This window comes from Protopterus annectens, chromosome 5.part1, assembly GCF_019279795.1.
Source record: "Protopterus annectens isolate FY-2018-M chromosome 5.part1, PAN1.0, whole genome shotgun sequence".
In the NCBI taxonomy this organism is placed as follows: domain Eukaryota; kingdom Metazoa; phylum Chordata; order Ceratodontiformes; family Protopteridae; genus Protopterus; species Protopterus annectens.
This window is the reverse complement of record NC_056736.1, coordinates 605,836,727-605,860,327: the sequence shown is the minus strand read 5'-3', so window position 1 is coordinate 605,860,327 and position 23,601 is coordinate 605,836,727. Positions and strand designations below refer to the sequence as shown.

General features: G+C 44.5%; 1 protein-coding gene across 2 annotated transcripts in view; it reads right to left on the bottom strand.

Moving 5' to 3' along the window:
- The window catches only part of PDS5B (PDS5 cohesin associated factor B), a 3,703,643-nt gene that overhangs the window by 343,902 nt on the left and 3,336,140 nt on the right, over positions 1-23,601 (bottom strand). For both annotated transcript variants that reach the window (XM_044073218.1, XM_044073219.1), the window contains exon 32: positions 22,333-22,796. In XM_044073218.1, coding sequence (XP_043929153.1) covers positions 22,333-22,796 — 464 coding nt within the window. The remainder of the gene's footprint in view (positions 1-22,332; positions 22,797-23,601) is intronic.

The following is a 23,601-nucleotide window of genomic DNA, read 5'->3' as shown; positions in this document are numbered from 1 at the left end:
ACTATAATACGTTGGAATGTGGGAGACAAATCTTGAGACCTGGCTAATATGGGAATTGGAGCAGCCAAGCTGTTAGTTTTAGGGAGATGAGGGAGGGATGAAGAACTCCCGACGAATGAGTCAGAAGGTCTGGCACTGGGTCCAGAACCCATGGTTCTTCCACTTGATACTTCTGTAGGAAGGGAAACCAAATCTGATGAGGCCAAGATGGGGCTATCAGAATAACAGTCCTTCCCAGACTTTTGGCTTTCTTTATGAACTTGGGAATTGGAGGAATTGGTGGGAAGGCATACAGGAGGCCCGGGGGCCAATCGTGTACAAGCGCGTCCCTCTGGTTTCTCCCCGGTGGGGGATAAAGGGCAAAGTAGCTTCTGCATTTGGCATTCATCGGAGATGCAAACAGATCACAGCAAGGCTGGCCCCACCTGCGGAAAATCTGTCCACCACCTGTTGTTTGAGGGACCACTCGTTGAGGCAACAGGATGGCCCTGCTCAGTTTGTCCGCTATCAAGTTAGATGACCCCGGGATGTGAGTTGCTATCAGAAAGTGCCTGGTGGATACAGCCCACTGCCAAATTCTTAGGGCCTCTCGGCATAAGGGATATGATCTGGTTACCCCTTGCTTGTTGATGTACCAGACTACTGACATGTTGTCCGTCTAAATTGCAATTGTCCCTGGAGGAAGACGGTCGTGAAAGTGTTGCAACGCCAGGAACACCGCTCTCAGCTCCAGGACATTTATATGCAAATGTGATTCCATGCTCGACCAAGTACCTTGGACAGTCTTTCCCTGAAATAGCCCCCCCCCACCCTATCAGGGAAGCATCCGTGGTCACTGTGGCTTGGGGGAGAACAAGGGGACGTCTGACTATCTGCTCGCTGTTCAGCCACCAACTGAAATCCTTCTTGCAAAGATTTGTTAACAGAATCTCGTGCGACATGGGCAGCTGTTGGTAAGACCACTGTGTGAAAAGCAACCACTGGAGTATCCGCATGTGCATGCGTCCCAACGGGACTGCTATTAGCGTAGCCACCATTGTGCCTAACAGCTTCAATATCTGGGATGCAGGAGCTTTGTTCTGGGTCAACAGACTGGACAATTGACTTCTTAGGGATAAGATTCTTGTTTGAGGCAACATGATCCTTGAATCGACAGTGACTATCTCTGCTCCTATAAAGGTAATACACTGCGAGGGCGATAACGCAGATTTCTTGAAGTTTAAGGTTATGCCCAACTGGGAACTCAGGTTGACAGTGCAGTCTCTTGCCTGAATTAGTTGATGCCTGGAGGTGGCGGTGAGGAGCCAGTTGTCCAGATATGGAAACACCCGGAATCCTAAGCGTCTCAGGTGAGCCGTGACCACTGCCATACATTTGGTGAACACTCTGGGGGCTGTGGTGAGGGGCTGTGGTGAGACCAAAGGTCAGGGCTCTGAATTGGTAATGACTGGCTGCCAGCTGGAAACTAAAGTGATCTCTGGGTGATCTGGCCATTTTGATGTGGTAAGTAAGCATCCTTGAGATCTACAGAGCACATCCAATCGCCCGTTTCTAGAAACAGAAGTATTGATTGAAGCGTGACCATCCGGAACTTTTCCTTCTTGACGAATGAGTTTGCTGAGGTCTAATATGGGCCTCCAGTCCCCTGTTTTCTTTGGAACTAAAAAGAACCTTTTGTAAGTTCCGGATTCTACCTGGTCCGCCGGGACTGGCTGGATGACTCTTTTGTCTAGTAGGTTTTGACTCTCTATGGCTGCTAGTTTTCGCAGACTGGGTGGAACATCTGGAATACTTGTACACATGAGAGGGAATTTTGTAAAGGGAATGTAGTAACCTCTGGAAGTGATGCTTTTTACCCAAGAATCATTTGTAATGTTTAGCCAGGAGTTTGGGTATAAAGCCAAGCGACCCCCAAACACCTCCAGAGCATGACAGCCGGGCTTCCTTTCAGGAACGCTGATAGGGCTTACCAGAGAACTGCTCCCTGTCACCCTGATTTTGCAGACCCCCTCTGCCGTTTGGGCGGCGTCTTCCATTTTTACCCCCTCCTCTGCCCCTAGAGGGGGTATTAGTAGGTGTGTTCTGGAAAGCTCCTTGGGGCTTTCAAAACCACATTTTTCCAGTTCATTGCCCTTTGGGGTATGGTCTAGTTGGAGTGGAAAAATGGACTCCTACAGCAGACAGAGTCTTTCCTTCTTGTTCACACCTAGTAAGCGTCTCCTTAACTTTAGGCCCGAACAAGGCGGAACCATCGAATGGGGTATTGACGATCCGAAGAGCTATCACTGAACCTGCAGCCCTACTCGATCCATCGGCAGCATAAGAAATGAGCCGCATGGATGAGCTGACTACAGAATTGAGGGTGATGAGTTGTGCAGTCACTTTCTCAGAAACTGCATCAGCTGTGTTACCCTGTAAAGTATCTCCCAGCTCTTTAAGGAGATCTCGTTGAAGGTGGGTAAAGTGGGTTAGGTAGTTGAGCGATCTCATGGAAAATGCCGCAGAACTAAATATGCGTTTCCCATTTTTTTTTTTTTTTTTCATAGATTAGTACTAGGCTAACTGCCCTTGTGAGCCATTTTAAGCCTAGACAATTATCCCCTGTGAGATTCAAACCCTGTACCTTGTGTCTGTAAGGCAAACACCTTAACCATTAGGCCATCCTCCCATACCTGTCCATCTTTCTAGAATCCCTATTAGGAGAATGGACAGAAGAAGAGGTTTCTGACATCTCTTTCTTGGTGGCTTCCACTACCACCATGGCATCAACTGGGACTCCCTTGGTAAGAAAGGCCTTGTCAGCAGGGGAAGTAATGAACTTGTTGGGCCACCGAGGGACCGGTTCCATTGAATCAGGGGACTCCAACACCCTTCGAGCAACCAAATCCATTAGTTCGTCGAAGGGAGGAGTAACCCAGGAGGTGGATGGTTGTGACCCAAAGGCGTTCAGGAGTACCGACTCATCCTCAGTAGGGGCAAGGGACTGCCAATCACCCCTCTGCCTTAAGATCTCCAATAGGTCTGCAAATAAGACACCCCCTGAGGGGGATCGTAGGGACCCTTCTGACTCCTCTAAGTCAGTGTCCGATGTCAGGGATTCCTGTGGGGAATCCAAGTGCCTCCTCTTGCACAGTCTCTTCCTAGGTACTTCATCAGTGGGAGCGTCCGGTGAAGTCCCTGTAGAGGAGAGGCTGCCCAATGGGGATACCTGAGGCTCTGGGTCTCGACACTTGGTAGGGACCTGTGGGGAAGAGACAGAACGTGGCCATTTAGAGGGAGGGGAAGAAAGATCCGAAGTGGTAGTGGTCTTAGAAGACATGACCTTCCTCATGGCATCGAAGGCACCAGAATCCCGGTCCGAGAAGTCTGTCGGCTCCGAAGAGGCCGGCAGCCCTCCCCAAGCAGAGAACCCGCGCTCCAATCCAGAGGACGGAGCTGATCTCACCTGCGCCGAAGCCCAGAGGGGAAGGGTCGGAACTGAAGACTCGGTTTGACTCTCCATCCCGGAGCCAGCGAGGGAGTGTCAGCTCCAAGACTCCATGGTTGGAACCGAGGAGATCAAGGTCGACGGAGCCGAAGGAGCTGGATCGAACCTCGGCTCCTAGGGCTCTACCAACATCGGTTCTCTCTGCCCCGGCTCCAAGAGTTCGATTGGCTTCGGAGGAGGAGTAGAGAGTAGGACTGGGATTTCAGGCTTTGAAGCAGAGTGGCTCGAAGCGGAAAGCATTTTGGCCAGGGCCGCGTTCTCTAGCAATCTCTTAACCACGCGGTCCAGGTCCACATCAGATAACCTCAAAGGATGGGTCGAAGCAGACGGCATCGATTGAAGAATCTGAGACTGAGTAGTCTCCAACACTGGATCCACAATTGGACTCAGAGATAAAGGTTCGGTACACGGCTCCAGAGGCTGTGGAGCCGATGATCGAACCATACTAGAGGAGCTCGGAGACGAGGACTTGGGCTCCGAGGACCCCTTGGACGACTTCAACTCCTTCAAAGCCTTGGAAGAAAGGTCGGTCTTGTCCAGCGCAGCCTGAAAATCAGGCTTCAGGAGTCCTCTATCCACCAGCTTCCTGCGCCTTTCCAGAAGAACCCTGGTGCTAAAGGAGTGGCAGATAGGGCACACTTCCTGCAAATGAACAGATCCTAAACAGTACACACAGGTGGAGTGGTTGCCCGTCACAGACATTTTCTGGCCACACTCACACCTTTTGAAGCCAGACTTTTGCTTCTCTGACATTTTAGAAAAGAGAGAGGAAATATATATATATACATATATATATATATATATATATATATATATATATATATATATGTTCAGATCCCTGAACTCAATATTACGAGTATATAAAATACAAAAAAATGTTATTCAAATATTTTTTAATATTAACTGTCTACAGAACTAGCTAATCTCTAAATATTCTAATTTTAAACTACCACTAATAAAATTAGCACACACAAAGGAGCTGACAGAGCCCTGTCACGCCCAAAAAACTAAGAAAGGCCTAGAAAAAACAGCCGTTAAGAAAAACACTCCAAAAAATATACTAGTCTACACACTAACTCTAACTAAACTCTATTTTTTTAAAGAAAACAACACTAGCTAACAATACAAGAGAAAAATATTTTTTTAAATATAGAAAAATAACACTGGCCTGAGCTTCCTCCAATGAGTCTGTAGATCCGTTGCAGTGGCAAACTAGATCTGGGGTTTACAGTAGAGCATCATGGGATATATACTGTGTCTCGAGCTTCTCTGAGAGTTTGAGCTTGAAAAGCGGCCGACTCGGAGCCGAGGGATCTGCTCCGAACCCCACGTGAAACAGAACAGAACGGCGAGATAGAACAACTTCACATTCATTGTTTCCTGGCTGTGACAATGTTGACTCCATAAACTTTTTAGGTACCACTGAAGTTTCATCATATGCAGTCTCGCATATGGAATTAGTAGGATGCAGGATGCCATGAACCCCAAAGCTTGCAGAATTTGTCTTGCAGATAACTGAGTTTTTGTTGCCATTTGTTTGAAGTATGTTGTCAGTTGCCTTTGTTTGTCTGGCATGAGGTAAGCCATTTGGGTAGTTGTATTCAAGCTTGCACCCAGGAATGTAATTATTTGAGAGGGTACCAATTGTGATTTATTTTCGTTTATGGTGTACCCTAGGCATGCTAGAAACCTTTTTACAAACACCAGACGTTGAAGAAGAGTGTCCTTGTCCTCTGCTTAAATGAGACAATTGTCTAGATAAGGATAAATTTGAATGCTTTGTCTGTAGAATGCAATTACTGGTGCCAGGCATTTTGTAAAGACCCTGGGTGCAGTAGATAAGCCAAAGGGCAGTGCAGAGAATTGGTGATGCAAAAAACCTGCTATGCGGAGGTATCTTCTGCATGATTCCCTTACTGGGTTATGCAGGTATGCCTCTTTTAAGTCTAGAGTTATTAACCAAGCATTCCTGCCTAGCATATGCAGTAGCTGTAGTAAAGTCAGTATTTTGGAATGTCCAGGAACGTGTTCAGAATTGATAAATTCAGTACTGGATGCCATGAACTGTCTTTTCTGGGTACCAAGAAAAGACTTGAATAAAAACCTTGTCCTTTTTCCTTTTCTGGTACCAGTTGAATAGCCCCCATATCCATGAGGGACATGACTTGTTTCTGTGCCTTGGCCCACTGGTTTTGTGGCAGATCTAGACATCTGTTTGGAATTGGCAAAGTATGGAAATGAAATCTGTACCCCTGGGATACTATGTTTAATACCCACTTGTCCTGGGTAATTAACTGCCAATTTTGAGCACAAAGTGCTAGTTCCCCCCCCAAGGGGGCTGCCAAAAGATAAGTGCTTGGTGATGGTAGAGGAAAGTCACTGAGACTGCTTATTGTAGGGTTGTGCTTTGCTTCCTCCAGATTTGGAGGTGGAGGTACCCCATTGCTTTGACCTGTAAGAACCCTGTGATTGGTATCTGGAGCCTTCTGAGCACTTGGATTTGCCCTGAGTGGCTCTGTTGGACACAGGAAAGGACCAATTTTTAGTAGGCCAGTGCCTACTGAACCTGGGTGGCTGCACTTGCAAGAAATCTTTTACAGTTTGCATAGATTTAGCTTTGTCTTCCATTTTCTTTAAAACCTCTTCTGCCTTATTACCAAATAGAGTATCATGCTGCAAAGGGGCATCCAACAATTTAGCTTTAACATGATCAGGCAGATTTTGCTCCTTGAGTCAGGCATGCCTTCTAATCACAGATCCAGTAACGGCGGCCCTACAAGAGGCCTCCAAGGAATGCAATAATTCATGTAACTCTATTTTCCACACAATCAGAAATCGACATTATTTTCTGTTTCAGTAAGCCCATAACATGCTGTTGATATTTAAGCATATGAAACTGGCAGTTTAAAGCCATGACTGCCAAGGTTGCAGGCATATATACCTTCTTACCCCATCTATCCAGAGCTCTGGAATCTCTATCAGAAGGGGTAGGATTCTTGGCTGTAGATGCCTTTACACCCTTGGGACCCTGAGAAATAGTTTCAGGATCAGCAGCAGGATTTTTGAAAAGAAATTTGTGGGAGTCAGGAACCCTGTAATATCTGTCTGGCTTACTAGGAGCCGGAGGCAGGGAATCAGGAGCCATGCTTGATTCCAAGAACACATCATCAACAATGTCTAAAACAGGAAGTATTGCCAAAGGCCTATGCTGAGGAAGAAGGAGGAAATCCCTAAGCCTCTTTTTTGATTGAGAGAAGTCCTGACTCTCCCAGTGAAAATGTTCCCTTAAAGTATGCAAAGTCTCTCCAAAAGAGTAATCCTCAGGAGGAGATGCAGATGGGATGGATTCCTCTGCATCAGAATCATCACAGAGTGTAAAAGAAAATTCCTGATCAGAAGAGGAATCAGAAGAAATGGAAACCTGATTTGAAGATTCATAATCAGTGCCTTGCCTAGGCCTCTTAGCAGGGGGGGCCCTGATCAGTGTAATTAAATCCTCAGCCATTTTGATAATCTGTTTTTTAGGCATAGGGGCCTGAGCACGTAGCTCATGCATCAGTTTTTTAGACATAGAAGTTGTTTTTGACCTTGTTTTTGTTGCTGGCATCGGTTTAATATAAAAATGTTGAGGCCTGAAAACACCCTCAGCAGCTCCGGACCCATCTAAGAGAGAGACATCCGTGTGTTCAATACTCTGAGGATCTCGCGGCACACCGGACTCCAGCTGGGTCTCGGTAGAGGCCTGCGACTCAAAAGTAGCGGGTATCAGGGGCTGCGAAAGCGCCTCACTGAGTACCGGCGAACCGGCTTAGGAGAAGCTTCGTTGGTGGTTTTGGACATCGACGGTCTGTCTCTGCCTTTTTCTTTGCGTTTTTTATGAAATCTGGTAGTCGGATTGCTTACTGACGACATTTCAGGATAATTAAATCTTGAACCAAAAGATTTATTAGCAAAAATATACCGTCGCTTAATAGTGAGTTGGTTAAATGTAGCACAAAACTGACAGCAAGGCACGTTGTGATCAGGGCCTAGGCAAGGAATACAGTACAAATGAAAATCCTTATGAGGTATTTGCTTCCCACAAGTAATGCAATTATTAACTTTTACTGACATCGGTAAGGAGCAAGAAAAAGTTTCCCCAACGGGGTTCTTAGCTTTAGTTTGAAGACTTTGGTTCTGAAACTCAAATACGAAAATTTCAGGAGTCGGCCGACCGGCACTTGCGAACTGCTTTTGCTTCGGGCACCACGCGGCAAGAAAGACTAAATAAAATGGCGTTGGCTGCATGTTTTATACCCCTGACGACCTGACGTCATGGAAGAGGAGACAGCAACCGATGCAGGACCCAAGACTGTTATTCAGGCCGACTGAGGACAACCTGCCAGGAGATAACCCCCTAATGTAATGACTGCAACAGTGAAACACGAAGAACATCTACTCTAAACTAACTCAACTACAAACCTACACTCCATGCCAAAGCAATGGGAGGGGAGAAAGGGTACCTATACTAACCTGAAACGGCTAAAAGTAACAGAAATTTTAGACAAACTTACAGTCAGAATTACCCTGCTAGCTGGAGCTCTACAGATATGATGTTTTACAAATCGCGGCAAACGAGATCTGGGGATGGAAGACAGTGGAGGTATATTATAGGAAAGGGGAGGAGTCTGGAGCTCAGAGCTGATGCTAGTTGGGAGGGTGGCCTAAGAATTGGGAGGATGGCCTAAAGGGTTGGGAGGGTGGCCTAATGGTTAAGGTGTTTGCCTTACAAACACAAGGTGCAGGGTTTGAATCTCACAAGGCATAGTTGGCTAGGCTTAAAATGCCTTGCAAGGACATTTAGCCTAGTACTAATCTATGAACCTATGAACCCAGTAATTTTTCCCGGCTCGGATCAGTGTTCCCACAGGTTGAAGACCAAATGAAGTAAACTTCAGATCTAAGATTAAAAAAAAGGCTATAGCAGTAAACCATGTACCCAAACAATGGAAGAGCAATGCCCATAACTATGAAGACATATGATAAAGTACTTAGCAGCATGGATAAACAAGGATTCTGTCATGGCAGCTAAAGATGTATGAGAAAATAAAAATAATGCAAAGATCGAGAGGCTGGAAGCTCTTGATTACGGATATGGATAATAAGATACAAGTAGTGAAATGGTTTCCCTAATCCCTTTAGGTATATATACATGTTAAGCATATTTTTATAAGAGATGATGCTGAGGACAATTAATAAAAACAGAGCTGAATTTATTTGAGAGGGGAAGAGGGGAAAGATTTAAGTGGGGTAAGTTGTCTTTGTAGAAAGTACAGCTGTGTAAGATCTTAGCATAACAATACATGTCCTTCTTTTCAATGCTGCAGTATTCATCACATATGGGATCTCCTATTAAGGATAGCCCAATGTTTGGCCAGTATACCAAAGCCTTTACATCCTCCCAGCACTGTAGATAAAGCGTATGCTCCCTGTACAAATGTAGGCCATAAAGGTGACGTACGTATGCTCCACACTCAGAAATGAAATGCCCCAAAAGAACAGCAGCAGACTCAGGATAACAAAGGCAACTCATTGACCACCTTGGACATAAAAAGAGGATTAGTATGCAGAGACACCCTGTCTATGAAAAATCAGAAAAGAGGAGGAACTGCAACTAGAGCGTGAAGTTCAGAGATTCACTTGGTTGAAGTAAGAGTTACCAAGAACAGTCTTCCAGGTGCGTTGTTGCAAGGGGGAAGAAGCAGGCACCAAACGAGCCTGAATCAATTTTTCAATAAAAAAAATTAAGGTCCCAAGACTGAGGAAAAGGTTTTCCTAGAGGCCTGATATGAAGGATGCCTTTAAGGAAATGTTTCACTTCAAAATGAGAGGCCAACAACGGGTTCAAGGGCAGCCAAGTAGAGATTGTTGAGAAGTGAGCTTTAACAGAAAAATATGCTATGCCAGATAGAGCAGATAACACATGTAAGAAAAGACCAAAGGGACCCTTCCCCCTGAGAAGGGATTCTAGTGATGGCTTGAGACACCACACAGAAAATCTCTTCCATTTAGCCATAAAGGATTTTCTGGTGGTGGGTTTCCTGGACTCCTGCAGAACCCTAAGCACATCCTCAGAAAGTGGCATCTAAAAAGGGATCAAGACCCTATCACCCAAAATGACAACTGAAGAGTGGATAAATGAGGAGGAATAAGAGACCCCTTGACTTATGTGAGAAGATCCATATGGTGATGTAACTTGTGATGATTCCTCCTGGGAAAGCAAAAAGGGAACCAGTCCTATCTAGGCCAAAAAGGAGTCACCAGCAAGATTCTGGAGGAGTCCTTCCTGATCTTGTACAAGACACCGAGAATCAGAAATGGAGGTAAGCATATAGGAACATTCAAAAAGAAAATAGCGTGGTATCCCTCTTAAAAGTCTCAGGAAAAACACAGTATTCAACCTATACTGGGTCAAAGACAAACAAAGAAGAAACTTTGCAGTGTGTAGGGTGTGAGGCTCACTTTCTGGATTATGTTATGCACCTAGTTCACTTAATAAAAATCAAACTGCAAAATACATGCTACAAAATAGTCAAATAGAAAAGAGAAGGTAGCCCACAGTTGAGTTAAAAATGGCACTTAATAAAAATTGAACTGTAAAATACATGCTACAAAATAAACAACCTGATTATATACAAGTAAGGAATGTTTTTTGATGCTTTTCATTACACCCAACTAGGATCCCTTGTTTGTGTGTTTCAGTAAAGGATATTCCATTTTTTACTGTGGACTACCTACTATTTTCTATTTGATTATTCTGCAACACAAATTTTGCAGTTTAATTTTTATTAAGCCAACTAGGTGCATAACATAATTCAGAAAGTGGGTATCACATCCTCCACACTGTGAAGTTTCTTCTTGGTACATATAGGAACATTCCATTTCAAGAAAAGGACTTGGTGTTCTACCAAATTAGCAGACTTGGGATTCTGGAATAGAAGTGAGGACGTTGCCTGATCACAGGGGAGGCAAAAAGATCCATTTGAGAAACACCCTATCAATGTATAATGTCCAGACCTGCTCAGAGAGTCTGTAATAAGTCTGTTTTCCAAAGCGATTTAGACTACCTGAAGGGTTATCTGATGGCAGACAAAGTCCCAGGGCTGAAGGGCTAGTCTACAAAGAAATATGAACCCCCCCCCCCCCGTTTGCTGATGTACCACATGACTGCGGTGTTGCCTGTAGAGACCTTTAGAGGGCCTGGAAGCCAAAGAGAAAAAAAGGCCTGCACAGCAAGAATAAGCACTCTCATTTACTTTATGTTGATGTGGTTTGACTGCTGATTATGGGGCCACAGACCATGAACCTTCAGAGTCTGTGAACAGTTCTCGAATAGGGGTAGGAGTCTGAAAAGGCAGGCCTAGATCGAAGGAGATCTGCAGAATCCACTAATGAAACCTAGAGTTTAAAACAAGGTAGTGGAGAAGCCGTAGCAATGCTGGGGTCAAAACGGCTCTAGGTGCCATTGAAGATTTCTTATGTGAAGCTCGGCAAAGAGAAGCATGGGAATGGTAGATGCTATGAACCTCAAGGCTCTGAGAAATTCCTTCACAGGAATGAGAGAAAGGGAAATGGAGACCGGAAGCATGCTGTTAGAGACAGAACCTTAGGAGAAGGACTAAAGGCCAAAATTGGAATTGTTTGGAGTCTGCAACCATCAAGACTGACTTCCTGAGACTGGAGGATCCCAGACTGCACAAAAGGAGAATGGTGACGTGTAGATCATGAAGAAACCTAGATTGGGAGGGATCTTGAAGCAGCATGTCATTCAGATATGGGAATATCTGGATCTCCTGAAGCCTGCAAAAGGCTATGCCAGGGGCCATACATTTGATGAATACCCTTGGAGCCACAGAAACACCAAAGGGCAAAGCAGAGAACTGAAAATGAGGGGAAGGAACAGAGAAATGTAAAAACTTCCTGAAAAGATGGTGAATGGGAAAAAGAAGACAGATTTCCTTAAGCCTAGAAGACTAGAAATGCCTGTGGAAGCTAAAGGGGAAACAAGAGTCTGGAGGGAAAGCATCCTGAAAGAATCTTTAGAAAGAAGTTGTGAAGGAGAGATCCATGATAGGTCGCCATGATCCTTCTTTTCTGGAAACCAGAAAAATCGTGGAATAAACCACTGTTCTTCCCTGGAATTCTGGGATGAGTTGGATGATTCCCTGATCCGATAGATCCTGCAGGACCATATAAAAGTGAGGAAGCCTGCCTGGAGGACAGTGAGGAAGACTCGAGAAGGGGGGCAGGGATATCCAAATCATGCAGTAACTGTGACAGATAATGGAAAGTACCCAGAGTTTTAAGTAATCTGTTGCCAGACAGAAAAAGTCTCAGGAGGAAGGGAACTTGGCCAAGGAGACTGGGAGAAAATATGTCAGCTGGAGCACATCTGTCCTGAAAAGGGGGCCTTTGAGTCTTAGATGTCTGGGTGGGTATATCAGAAAACATGCACTTAGGAACGCTTTTCCATTCAAAAGGCTGATTAGGTTGCCTACAAACAAAGATAGACTTAGGATAGTTTCTCTGAAATTTGGGGATAAGAAAAACAAACATTTGTTTAACGTCCTGCATAAATTTGTCTTGTAGAGTCTTAAACAAGCCAACAGTAACCGTATGAAAAAGATTCTGGTTGTCCAAGGGAGCATCTAGGAGCTTGGCCTTAATATTGTCAGGTAAGGCCTGGAGGCGAAGCCAAGAGTACTTTCTCATAAATGAACCTGAAGCAACAGCTCTAGAAGATGCAATGGCTGCATCATAAGTGCATTTGCAAGAGTGACGGGCTACCTGTAAGGCACAGCTCAACAAGAAAAGGGCAGTAGTCTTGTTTTCAAACTCAAGAAGGTCTGATAAGACCCAGCCCAAGCTGAGACAAAAGGGTCATAACATACCTGGTCATATGGGTCTAAATTTATGGCACTGAAGGCCAGAGTACCAAAAGTGTAAACCGTTTTCCCCCCAACCACTATAAAACCCGACTGACTTTATCAGAAGGGAGAAGTTTGGAAGAGGATAAAAGCTTGGATGGCTTGTCCACAAAAACAGAGACCACAACAGGGTCTGAAGGAGTACACTTGTAAACATATTTAAAGGCCGCAGCCACCTTATAAAAGTAAATTGGGCTTCTTGGGGGCTGGGGCTGGGAATCAGGAGCCAAAGCAGCAGCTGAAAATATATTTAACAAAGCATCCAAAACAGGGGGAACAGCAGAAGGTTTACGGTTTTACGAGATCAAATTTTTAACAGTTCAGAATACTTCTTGAATATCAGAGACCTGAGAGCAATCCCACTTAAAATGCTCCATCATGTGAATCAAAGTGTCTTCAAAGGACATCTCCTCAAAGGGAGGATCAGAACTCAGGAAACTCTCTTCCTCTGACCCACAGTCTACAGGTGAAGTGATATGTGAGATACAGGCCAATGATTCATCTCCTGAATCCAACTCCTCATCTGAGAAATCAGATTTCCTACCATAGTCATTTTGGCTGGAGTAGAAGACCAAGGAGAAGCAGGAACAGTAAAGTAATGGGGGGGATTCAAGACCATCAAGACACTGAACACACCCTGGGAAAAGCTCTGCCATTCTTTCAGAGGATCTTTAGCAAAGGGAAGAATATGTTTAGTATTCTGTTTTAATGGGTTGTCAGCTTTGACCAACCTAGTGGGCTCAGAGCCATGCCTATTCTCGTTAAGGATACCAGAAGCCTCCTCTCTAGTAAGAATTGGGGGAATCCCCTTAGGCCAGTCAGAAATAATCAGCTATGGTTCCCTCTCAATGTCCATGGAGGATGTCTGCACAGCCTCAAAGGACATGCAAGAAGTCTGCTCCATGCTTGCCTGTGATTTGGAACAGACTTCATGCATGTCCTTTGAGGATGTTTGCACAGCCTCAAAGAACATGCAAGAAGTCTGTTCTGTGCTTGCCTCTGATTTGGAACAGCCTTCTTGCATGTCCTTTGAGGATGTTTGCACAGCCTCAAAGGACATGCAAGAAGTCTGTTCCATGCTTGCCTCTGATTTGGTTGTGGGACAGGAAAATGGTGTTGGCAATGCACATTCTTGGGGGTCTTCATACACCCTGAGACAGACGTCCGGTGGAGGCTGGACTGCAGTAGAGTCAGACTGAGACATTTCAGTCTTCTTTTTGAGAGATGGCTGTACCTTGAGGCAGGCAGATTTGGCCAAGTTACCCTTGGTCAAAAGTTTCAGACATAGGCTCTTAAGGTAGACAGCCAAAGAAAGCAGAAGGCTACAAAGAATTTTTTGTAACAAAAGCCTGACAAATGGTACACAGATTATGGTCATGCGCAGCACCTAAAAAGAACAAGCACTTCTCGTGACAATCTTTCTGGGGAATCTGCCTCCCAGTCCCACAGTGACATTTTCCCTTCCTAGAGAACATGAAGTCTCAGGACACAAAGAGAAAAATGGAAAGTAAGGAACTCCAAAGGAGCACTTATCTGTAAATGGCTCGGTAGAAACCAGTTCAGCGAAATGAGTTCAGACCAATGTTCAACTGTGGTATTTGGACAGGTGGCAAAGAAGTTCACAGTATGGAATGTGTGTACATCAACTTTATGCCCTGCATCTGCATGGGCAACATAAGCCTGACGTATGACTCTGGGAGGATGTAAAGGCTTTGGTATACTGGCCAAATACTTGGCTATCTTTGTCAGGAGATTTCACATGTGTTGACTACTGTAACAGTGATAAGGAAGGACATCATGAGGGTTTAGGATTACCTGACTTGAAGAGATACTTTAGAACTACTCAGTAAAGGCTCTCATACATAACAGAAGCAGACTGTTACAAATCAAAGTGGAAAGGCATAACAATGCAAAAGGGGAAATTCAAGAAACAAGAAGAGTACGACTTTGGAACCAAGTTCTTAACAGCATCTGCCACACAGATTATACTACTTATAAAAGTAGCAGGAAGTATTCTAAGAACTATGCCAACATGGTAAAGGATCAATAGGGATGACTGCAAATAGGGGGCACAGAAAATAGGCAAGAAGGGGCTGAAATTTATTGGAAAAAAAGTATCAAAAGAACCAAAGTAATGGGAACAAATAACTACAAAAGGAAAGGCAATGGAGAAGGCTGAGGCCAAGTGGAAGTTTGGATTGCAGGTTAGAGACTGCCTTCGCTACCAGTGATTGCCAACACAGTATAAGCAAAGAAAAATGGAGAGAAGACTGCTGAGTAAAACACCAGCTACGGTTTAGTTTTTAGTTAAATCTATAACAGAAGTTGCTATTAAAAGGTATGTAAAATATTGCACAACTACAAGAATCACTCAGAAAAAGGTTAGAAAACATTTGGATGATAGAATGGCAAGGCAATATACAAAGCAAAAGTGGGGGTTACCATCTGCATGGCACCTAAGTAAGCAAGAAAATCCAGAAGGTGAGCCTTTCCTGTGGTGTAAGATGGATAAAGGCTTGACTACTATACAGGCTATCAGGGTTAGATTAGCAGCTTGAGTGTCTGACTAGAAGGATGGGCATTAACATCCACTGTGGGTGGTTCCATTGGCGTCTCCTGTGACAGTCCTGACAGAGGCTGGGGACATCCAGCTGGCCACTGAGTGACAAAGGAGGGATAGGGTAGGGATAAGGCTGAGCTGCTGCAGAGGTGAGGCAATATACTGGACTTCTGCACTGCACTTACAAACCCGCGGATGTAGAACAAGAGACTAATGGGGGGGGGGGTTGGAAAGCCAGACTTCCAGAACAACTTCAAGTTCCTTATTGGCATTGGCCGCAGCCCTATAAATTTAGTAAAGAGGATTAAGAAGGTGGCTGGTAGATCAGGTGATGGATGTAGACATTGTGCTGGGAGACGTATGATGATGCACGTGGGAAAGGTAGGAAACCATCCTCATAAAAGTGCAGAAGGTTTAAGATTTTTTCATGGAGGTGTATTTGTATCCAAAGCAGATTTTAAATAATTGCTCGAGAGATACTGGAGGTCTGATGGAAGAGAGAAGTGATTTGGAACATGTTTTTTGGGTATGTAACAAACTTTTAATCTAGGACATCTGAACTGCTAGACTTTGAGAGACCTAAGTTTAATGTCACTGTCTGTAAAAAAAAAAAAAAAAAAAAAAAAAAAGTCACTAGAAAATAAAAATCAAAATCTAAGCCAATTGCAACTTAAGTACTGTAAAGGAGATAAAAGTACAGTTTTGTACCTACCATAAATGTAGATGTCCGATAGGTATGCATCTGCAGTCCTCACATATGAGTTGTCCTGCCTCAGGCAGCCCTTCGGTCAGCCGGATTCCAAAGTCTGGGTCCGGAGTCGGCTGATGTCGCCCTTTCCCCGACGTCAGAGCGCCTGGGGTATAAAAGCGTCAGCCGACGCCATCTTCCTCAGTTTTTCTTGCCCCAGATGCCAGGTGCCCTCTAAGGAAGGCTAAATTTGGAGAAATGCAATAAATTCCAAACATGCTCAGAAATATATATATATATATATATATATATATATATATATATATATATATATATATATATATATATATATAAAACAAATACACCATAATAGATAACTCCAGCTAGCTATGAGAGGGATAAGTACCCAAGAAATACCACAGAGGGGAAGGAGGGAGGGTAAACCTGACTGCAGATGCATACCTATCGGACATCTACATTTATGGTAGGTACAAAACTGTACTATGTCCTTCAAGGATGCATCTGCAGTCCTCACATATGGGTAGAATACCATAGCCAATCTGGGGGTGGTAGGATCTATGTAAAGGAAGGTGTAGCTAAAATGCCCTGCAGGACTGCCGTAGCAAAGCCTGCTCTGGATCTGGAATATAAAGGTAAATTGTAATGCTTGGAAAATGTATGCACGGAGCTCCATGTAGCAGCTTCTAAAATGTCCTTGGTAGCCACCCCTCTTAAGAAGGCTGTGGAGGTGGCTGTGGCTCTGCTGGAATGAGGTCTAATGTTAGCTGGCACAGTTTTGCCATGAAAGGAGTAACAAAACGAATGCAATTCCCTATCCATTTTGAAATTGTCTGTTTGGAAATTGATTTTCCTTGTGTACCAGCAGCATATGCTACAAACGGTCAGTTTTTCTGTAACTTTTAGTTCTGTCCAAGTAGTAGCGCAACTGTCTGTGAATGTCCAGGGTATGCAGAAGTTTCTCCCCTTTGTTTTGTGGATTTGGAAAGAAGGTAGGCAGGTGAATAGCTTGGTTCAATGAGACCCTGGATACCACCTTTGGCATAAATGAGGAATTGGTTCTCAATGAAACTCTGTCCTGATGAAAAATAAGAAATGGTTGTACTGCCATGAGGGCCTGTAACTCAGATACTCTTCTTGCCGAGGTTATGGCCAGAAGGAAGGCAGTCTTCCAAGAAAGGGACTGTAATTCTGAAGATGCTGCTGGTTCAAAGGGAGGCAGTGTTAGTTTTTCCAACACGAAGTTAAGGTCCCATGTAGGCACTGGTGGTTTCCTTGGAGGATTGATGTTTTTAATTCCTCTTAGAAACTGTCTTAGGAGAGGATGAGAGAAGACAGGTGGATCAGTATCGTAGTCTGCTGAAATTGCTGAAGCATGAATTTTAATGGAAGAGTAAGACGGGCCATTGTGGAGCATTTCTGCCAAGTACTCCAGGATATGTGCCATGTTCATCACTGTCACATCTAGGCCCTTTGTGGTGCTCCAAGTGCGGAATCTTTTCCTTTGCTGAATATGCCTTTCTTGTGGACGGCCGGCGAGCTTCCATGATGATATCCTTCACTCTCTTGGACAGCTTATCCTGGGAAGGAGTCAAGGTATTCTTCAGGCTGTTAGTTGCAAGGTTTTCAGGTTGGAATGCAGAGTTTTGTAATTGTGCTGTGTCAGCAGAAGTGGGCATTGAGGAAGAGGCCACGGTTTCGTTCGTGACATGCTCTTTAACAGTGGGTACCAGTGCTGTCTTGGGCAGTCCGGAGCTATCAGAATCACTTTTGGCTGCTCTGTCCTGATCTTCAGTAAGACCTTGGTCGTTAATGGGAGAGGTGGAAATGCATACACTGTTAGAGTTCTCCAGCTGAAAGAGATGGCGTCCACTTTCCATGCTTGTGGGTGGAATGCCCTTGAGCAGAATTTCTTCAGCTGATGATTGTGGTGGGAAGCAAAAAGATCTATGTCCGGCCTCCCCCATAATTGAGTTATCTGAAGGAAGAATTTAGGGTGCAGCATCCATTCGTATGCATCCATGATATTTCTGCTTAGGCTGTCCGCCAGTATATTGTCTTTTCCTGGCACAAACTGTGATTGCAGCTCTATATTGAGTTTCAGGGAAAGTTCCCATAGATTCATTGTCAGTCTGCAAAGAGGGTAGGAATGGGTACCTCACTTGCTTGTTTATGTACCACATAACAGTGGTGTTGTCTGTCCTTATTAGCAGGTGGCCTTGATGCAGAAAGAGTTTGAAGGCCTCAATTGCATGTATCACTGCCAGCATTTCCTTTTGGTTTATGTGCATGTGTAGCTCCTTTTGTGACCATAGTCCTTGAATACATCTGTCCTCCATGTGTGCTCCCCAACCGTGGTCTGACGCATCCGTTGTAATGGTTTGGCTGGGTATTGGTTTGCTGAAGGGCAGACCCCTGTTTGACTGGCTTGCTTGAGCCCACCACATAAATTCCTTTTGGAGGCATGGAATGAGTGGGATTAAAGTTTCTAAGCTGTGACTGTGCTGAGTCCATAAACTGCTTAGGTACCATTGTAGTTTCCTCATATGCAGCCTTGCTTGTGGAATCAGAAGAATGCAAGATGCCATGTAACCCAGGGCCTGCAGGATTTTCCTTGCAGTCAGCTGAGTTTGTCTTGTCAGATTCTTGAAGTAATCCGGTAGTTGTCTTTGTTTTTCTTCTGTGAGAAAAGCCATTTGGTTGATTGTGTCTAGATCCGCACCCAGAAAAGTTATTCTTTGGGATGGAACAAGTCTTGATTTGTGAATGTTGACTGTATATCCCAAGGCCTGAAGTAGGTGGATGGCATAATTCAAGTGTTTCAACAAAGTTTGTTGGTTGTCCGCTTGTATAAGGCAGTCGTCCAGATATGGGTATATTTGAATCCCCTGAAGTCTGCAGTGTGCAATTACTGATGCCAGGCATTTCGTGAATACTCTGGGCGCAGTAGATAAGCCAAAGGGCAATGCTGAGAATTGATAATGCTCTGAACCTGCAAGAAATCTGAGGTGTCTTCTGCAACTTTGTCTGATAGGGACATGCAGGTATGCCTCCTTGAGGTCTAGAGTTACCAGCCAAGACCCCTTGCCCAGCATGGGAAGGAGCTGCTGTAGAGTCAGCAATTTGAATTTTGGCACAATGAGATAAGTATTCAGTGCGGACAAGTCGAGAATAGGCCTCCATTGTTTTTCTTTTCTTGGAACAAGGAATAGTCTGGAATAAAATCCTTGGCCTTGTTCTGAAGGAGGAACCTTTTCTATAGCTTTCATTTGCATTAAGCTGGAGATTTGTTTCAAAGCCTCTGCCTTTTGATTTGGTGGCAGGTCTGGCATGCCTTTTCTTTTTGGCAATGTGTGAAAATGGAACCTGTATCCTTTTGTCTATTATTTGCAGTGTCCATTTGTTCCTTGTAATACTGTGCCAATTTTCTGAGAATAAAGAAAGCTTTCCGCCCAAAGGTGCTTCTAATTGAGCCTTGGTTGGCGGAGTCAAAGTAAAGTCATTGAGTCTGTCCTTGTGCAGCAGTTGTAGGTCCTGCACTACCTCTTTGGTTGGGAGGCTGCCATTGACGTCCTCTGTAGGAGCCTCTAGCTTGCCCTCTACCTCTGGCACGTCTGTTCTTGCCTCTCTGAAATCTATCTGTGTCTGGAAAGGACCAATTCTTGGTAGGTCAATTTCTGCTGAATCTTGGTGGTTGGACTTGGAGAAAATCTTTGACTGTTTGTACAGATTTTGCCTTTTCCTCAAATTTCTTTAAGACCTCCTGAGCAGTGGAGCCAAATAACTTTTGCTTTTCCAGTGGAGCATCCAGAAGCTTTGCTTTAACATGGTCTGGCAGAGATTGTTCCTTCAGCCAAGCATGCCTACGTATGACTGCACCTGTCATAGCTGACCTACATGAAGCTTCCAATGCATCATAACCACACTGTAAGAAATGGTTGCTAACCTGCTGGGAGTTATGTACCAGATCCTGAAGTGATTTGCGATCTAGGGGTTCAGGAGAAGACAGTTTCTTATGCAATTCATCTAACAAATACTCTTGGTACTGTATCATATGAAATTGACAATTTAATGCCCTCATAGAAAGAGTAGCAGAAGTATACACTTTTTTACCCCATCTCTCTAAAGCCCTTGACTCCCTTTCAGAGGGAAGTGGATTTTTAGAAGTGGCAGCTGCAACCCCTTTAGGGCCCTGGGAAATAGTCTCTGGATCAGCAGAGTGGGCCTTGTAAAGAAAAAGATGCGAGTCCGGGACCCTGTAGTACCTATCGGGTTTGACAGTGGCCGGTGGAAGAGTGTCAGGGGTTATGCTAGACTCAGAGTACACATCATCAATGACATTTAAAACAGGAGGAATAGCCAAAGGTCTATGCTGAGGTAAATGCAGAAAAGTCCTTAATCTCTTCCTGGAATCAGAGAATTCCTGGCCCTGCCATTTGAAATGCTCTCTCATAGTGTGAAGGGTCTCCCCGAAGGATAGTTCTTCAGGAGGGGAGGCCGAGGGGATAGATTCCTCTGCATCAGAATCCTCGTAGGCCGAAAAACCCTCCTCCTGGTAGTCAGAGAGAGCAGAGCCATCAGAAGTCTCATCTGAGGAGTGGGGATCAGAGGGCTCAACCTTGGGCCTTTTGTCTAGAGGAGGTTGAGAGCCCCTGTCTGGATGGGGCTGAGGGCCCCTAATTAAGGAGATAAGGTCCTCTGCTAAACTTAGAATCTGTGAACCTGTAGAGGGTCCCTGAGGAATAACCCTGGGAGGCATAGTTTTTGTGCGTTTAGCAGCTTTAGCCCTGGTGAAAGCCTTTATGGACATGGAAGCAGGAGGCCTGGCTTGCACCACGTGCTGGTGTAGTTTTGTCTAAAGGAAAGGTGTCGGAAGTTTCCAAGACACCAGTTTCTGAAGGAAATTCAATAACCAACTCAGTAGGGGCCTCCGGGGCCGAGGTTGTCGGTTGAGCGGTTTCGGTGGTCGGAAGTACCAAGGACTCTGTTTCAGCCGAGACCCTCGCGGTAGGCCTAGCCGTGGTTTCAGCCGAACCCGCGGTCCGCGTGTGTCAGTCCTTGTCCTTCCGTTTCTTGGCTAAATGAGGAGTCGGAGTCTCAGACGGCATGTTGTAGGAGAAACTAGCCCCAAAAAATTCCTCTGCAAACTCCGCCCGACGCCTAAGAGTGCGTCGATTGAAGGAAGCACAGGCTGAACAGGCCGAGACGTGGTCTGGGCCTAGGCAGGGGAGGCAGTAAGAGTGGAAATCCTTATGAGGTATTTGTTTCCCACAAGTTAAGCAATTATTAACTTTATCTGACATCGGCTGAGGCAAGAAAGAGTCCCCAACGGGGTACTTAGCTTTTGAAGTCTTCGGTTAGCTGAATTACAGGAGCTGGCCGACCGGCACTTGCGAACTGCTTCTGCTTCGGGCACCACGCGGCAAGAAAGACTGAGGAAGATGGCGTCGGCTGACGCTTTCATACCCCAGGCGCTCTGATGTCGGGGAAAGGGCGACATCAGCCGACGCCGAACCCAGACTTTGGAATCCGGCCGACCGAAGGGCTGCCTGAGGCAGGAAAACCCATATGTGAGGACTGCAGATGCATCCTTGAAGGGACAAATCAAATTACACAGAAATAAATGGAATTTGTGTTAATATATGCAAAACAAAGTTCAGGAGGAGGAATAATATTAAAGGGAAGGCAAGAACTGACAAATTTATGTAATGCTGGAGTGAATAAAAACTTTAAATGAACACTGCATGAAAAATAAAGGACATGTTTGTATGTTTTTTTTTCTATCAACTGTATATGTACTTGCCACTTTGCCATATTTATTTTTATGAAACATCTGTGTTAAACATCTCAAAATATACTAGCACACTGGAGACTGTTTTAGTCATCGCGGTGGTGGTGCTGTGATAGCGCTGTCGCATCACAGTAAGACGCTGCCCGGTTCGATTCTCAGCTAGAGCGTCTTATGCGTGGAGACATGCGTGAATGGGCGTACCTTTGTTGAAGGTTGTGCATCAGGCCTGGCAAGCCGGTACGTAAAAATCAACTGCCAATCATTAGCGGACCGGAGTTCTGCTGTGGCGACCCCTAACCGGGAAAAGCTGAAAGATGCAAACAAAACTGGAGACTGTTTTTATTGTTACAGCCGTTTCTTTATTGCTGGGTCCTCCCCTCCTGTGGCAAAGCAGTCTGGATGCTAGTAGCAGAAAGTCTGTAAGTCACATGAGAGGCACAACTGTCAGAAAAGATTTAGTTCATGTACGATTCTAGACAGCCAGCCCAGACTTATTTACAGATCTTCAGTGATGGAAAACTAACAATAATCTTTAAAAAAAAAAAAAAGTGCACTTTTTTTTTTTTTTTTTTTGAGAAAAAAATGGAAACATTAAAAAATGGCAAAACTAAAACAAATGATAAGTTTGAGATAAGTTAAAGATGATGACAACAAATAAAGTAGAGGTCTGTAACCCTGGAAAAAACTGATCTGGAAAAATCTATAAGAATGCCACCTGGGGCCTGGAGGTTCTACCCATTGTTACCTACTCAAAGTGTTCTGAAAGCAAGAGAAAATAAAACAGTTCACAGAATTACATAATTTTTACCCAATAAACCTTACTTTTTAGATTTCTTCGGTGTTTTTGACCGTTGACCACCTTTTGGCTTTTGTTCTGTTTCAATGTCCTTTAATTCCTCTGTCACCTCCTCCTCCTCTGCTACTTCTTCTGCTGCTACTGCTACTGGAGCTGCCTTCTTTCGCACTTTTTTACTGGTCTTTCCTGCACTTTCTTCATTTGGAGTACCCCCAGCAGCTGACTTTGGAGGTCGCCCCCTTCGACCCTTCTTTGGCGGGCTGTTTTGCTCATCTTCAAACTCTAATGAGTCCTCCTTCAGTCTTTTCTCTTCTGGCCAAGACTGATCATCCGATTCCAGGGCTAATGCAGCAGCTGTTCGTTTTCTACCACGCTGTCCTGTTTTCTTGTTGGGTTCCTGTCCGACCTTTGATGTGTCCTCTTTGCCTACTCTGTCATCCTGATCTCCAGCAGATGCCTTCCTTCGACCTTTCGGCTTCTCTACTTCTGTCTGCAGAGACAGATCATTTCATCAGTACTTTATGTTCTGTAATATAGCACCGCATTGAGAAAGACTGCAGCAAATTCCAACAAATCATTTATTTATTTATTTCATTTTGCTGATAGTAAGAATGTCAAACAACCAAAGGCACATGTACTGCTAGGTACATGGTCTAATATTTTGCTACTGTATGAAACACTCACCCTTAACCAACAGAATTAAGCATGGCTAAACCTCATAAGAAATAAGATTTTGCCACATTCTAATTCTAATAGAGCACAACAAAAAGAATTTCCTTAAACAGCTATATATGACCTGGATACTGGAATACAGGATGTGAAACTTAGGGATACAGCTTAAAAAAAGGTTATGTACTCACCATAATATTCCATCTGTATTGTCCATTTTCATTATTCCTCAACTGAAGGGTTCTGATCAGAGACTCGGATAAGACTCCATTGCTTCTACCAGATCTTCAGATCCAAAACTCCTTAGTCCCTTCCTTTACCCCTAATGCACCAACATCCTAACATACCTCAGATCAAGTCTGCCACCCCTACATATAAATGGGCTACATGTTAAAGAAGTTAAAGGCAAAAAGAAAAGGGCAGCTGGAGCTCAAACAAGGAACAAAGATTCCTGTGAAAACTCTTAGGTCATCCCTGAAGCAAAGGGACGGGGGAAAGGTGGGCGGGAAATTGAGGAAGAATGAAAATGGACAACACAAATGGAATGTTAAACTAAATCCATCTGTAATGAGCAATACAAGTGTGAGCATTAGTCCAAGTTGCAGCTGCACAAATGTGATCTACAG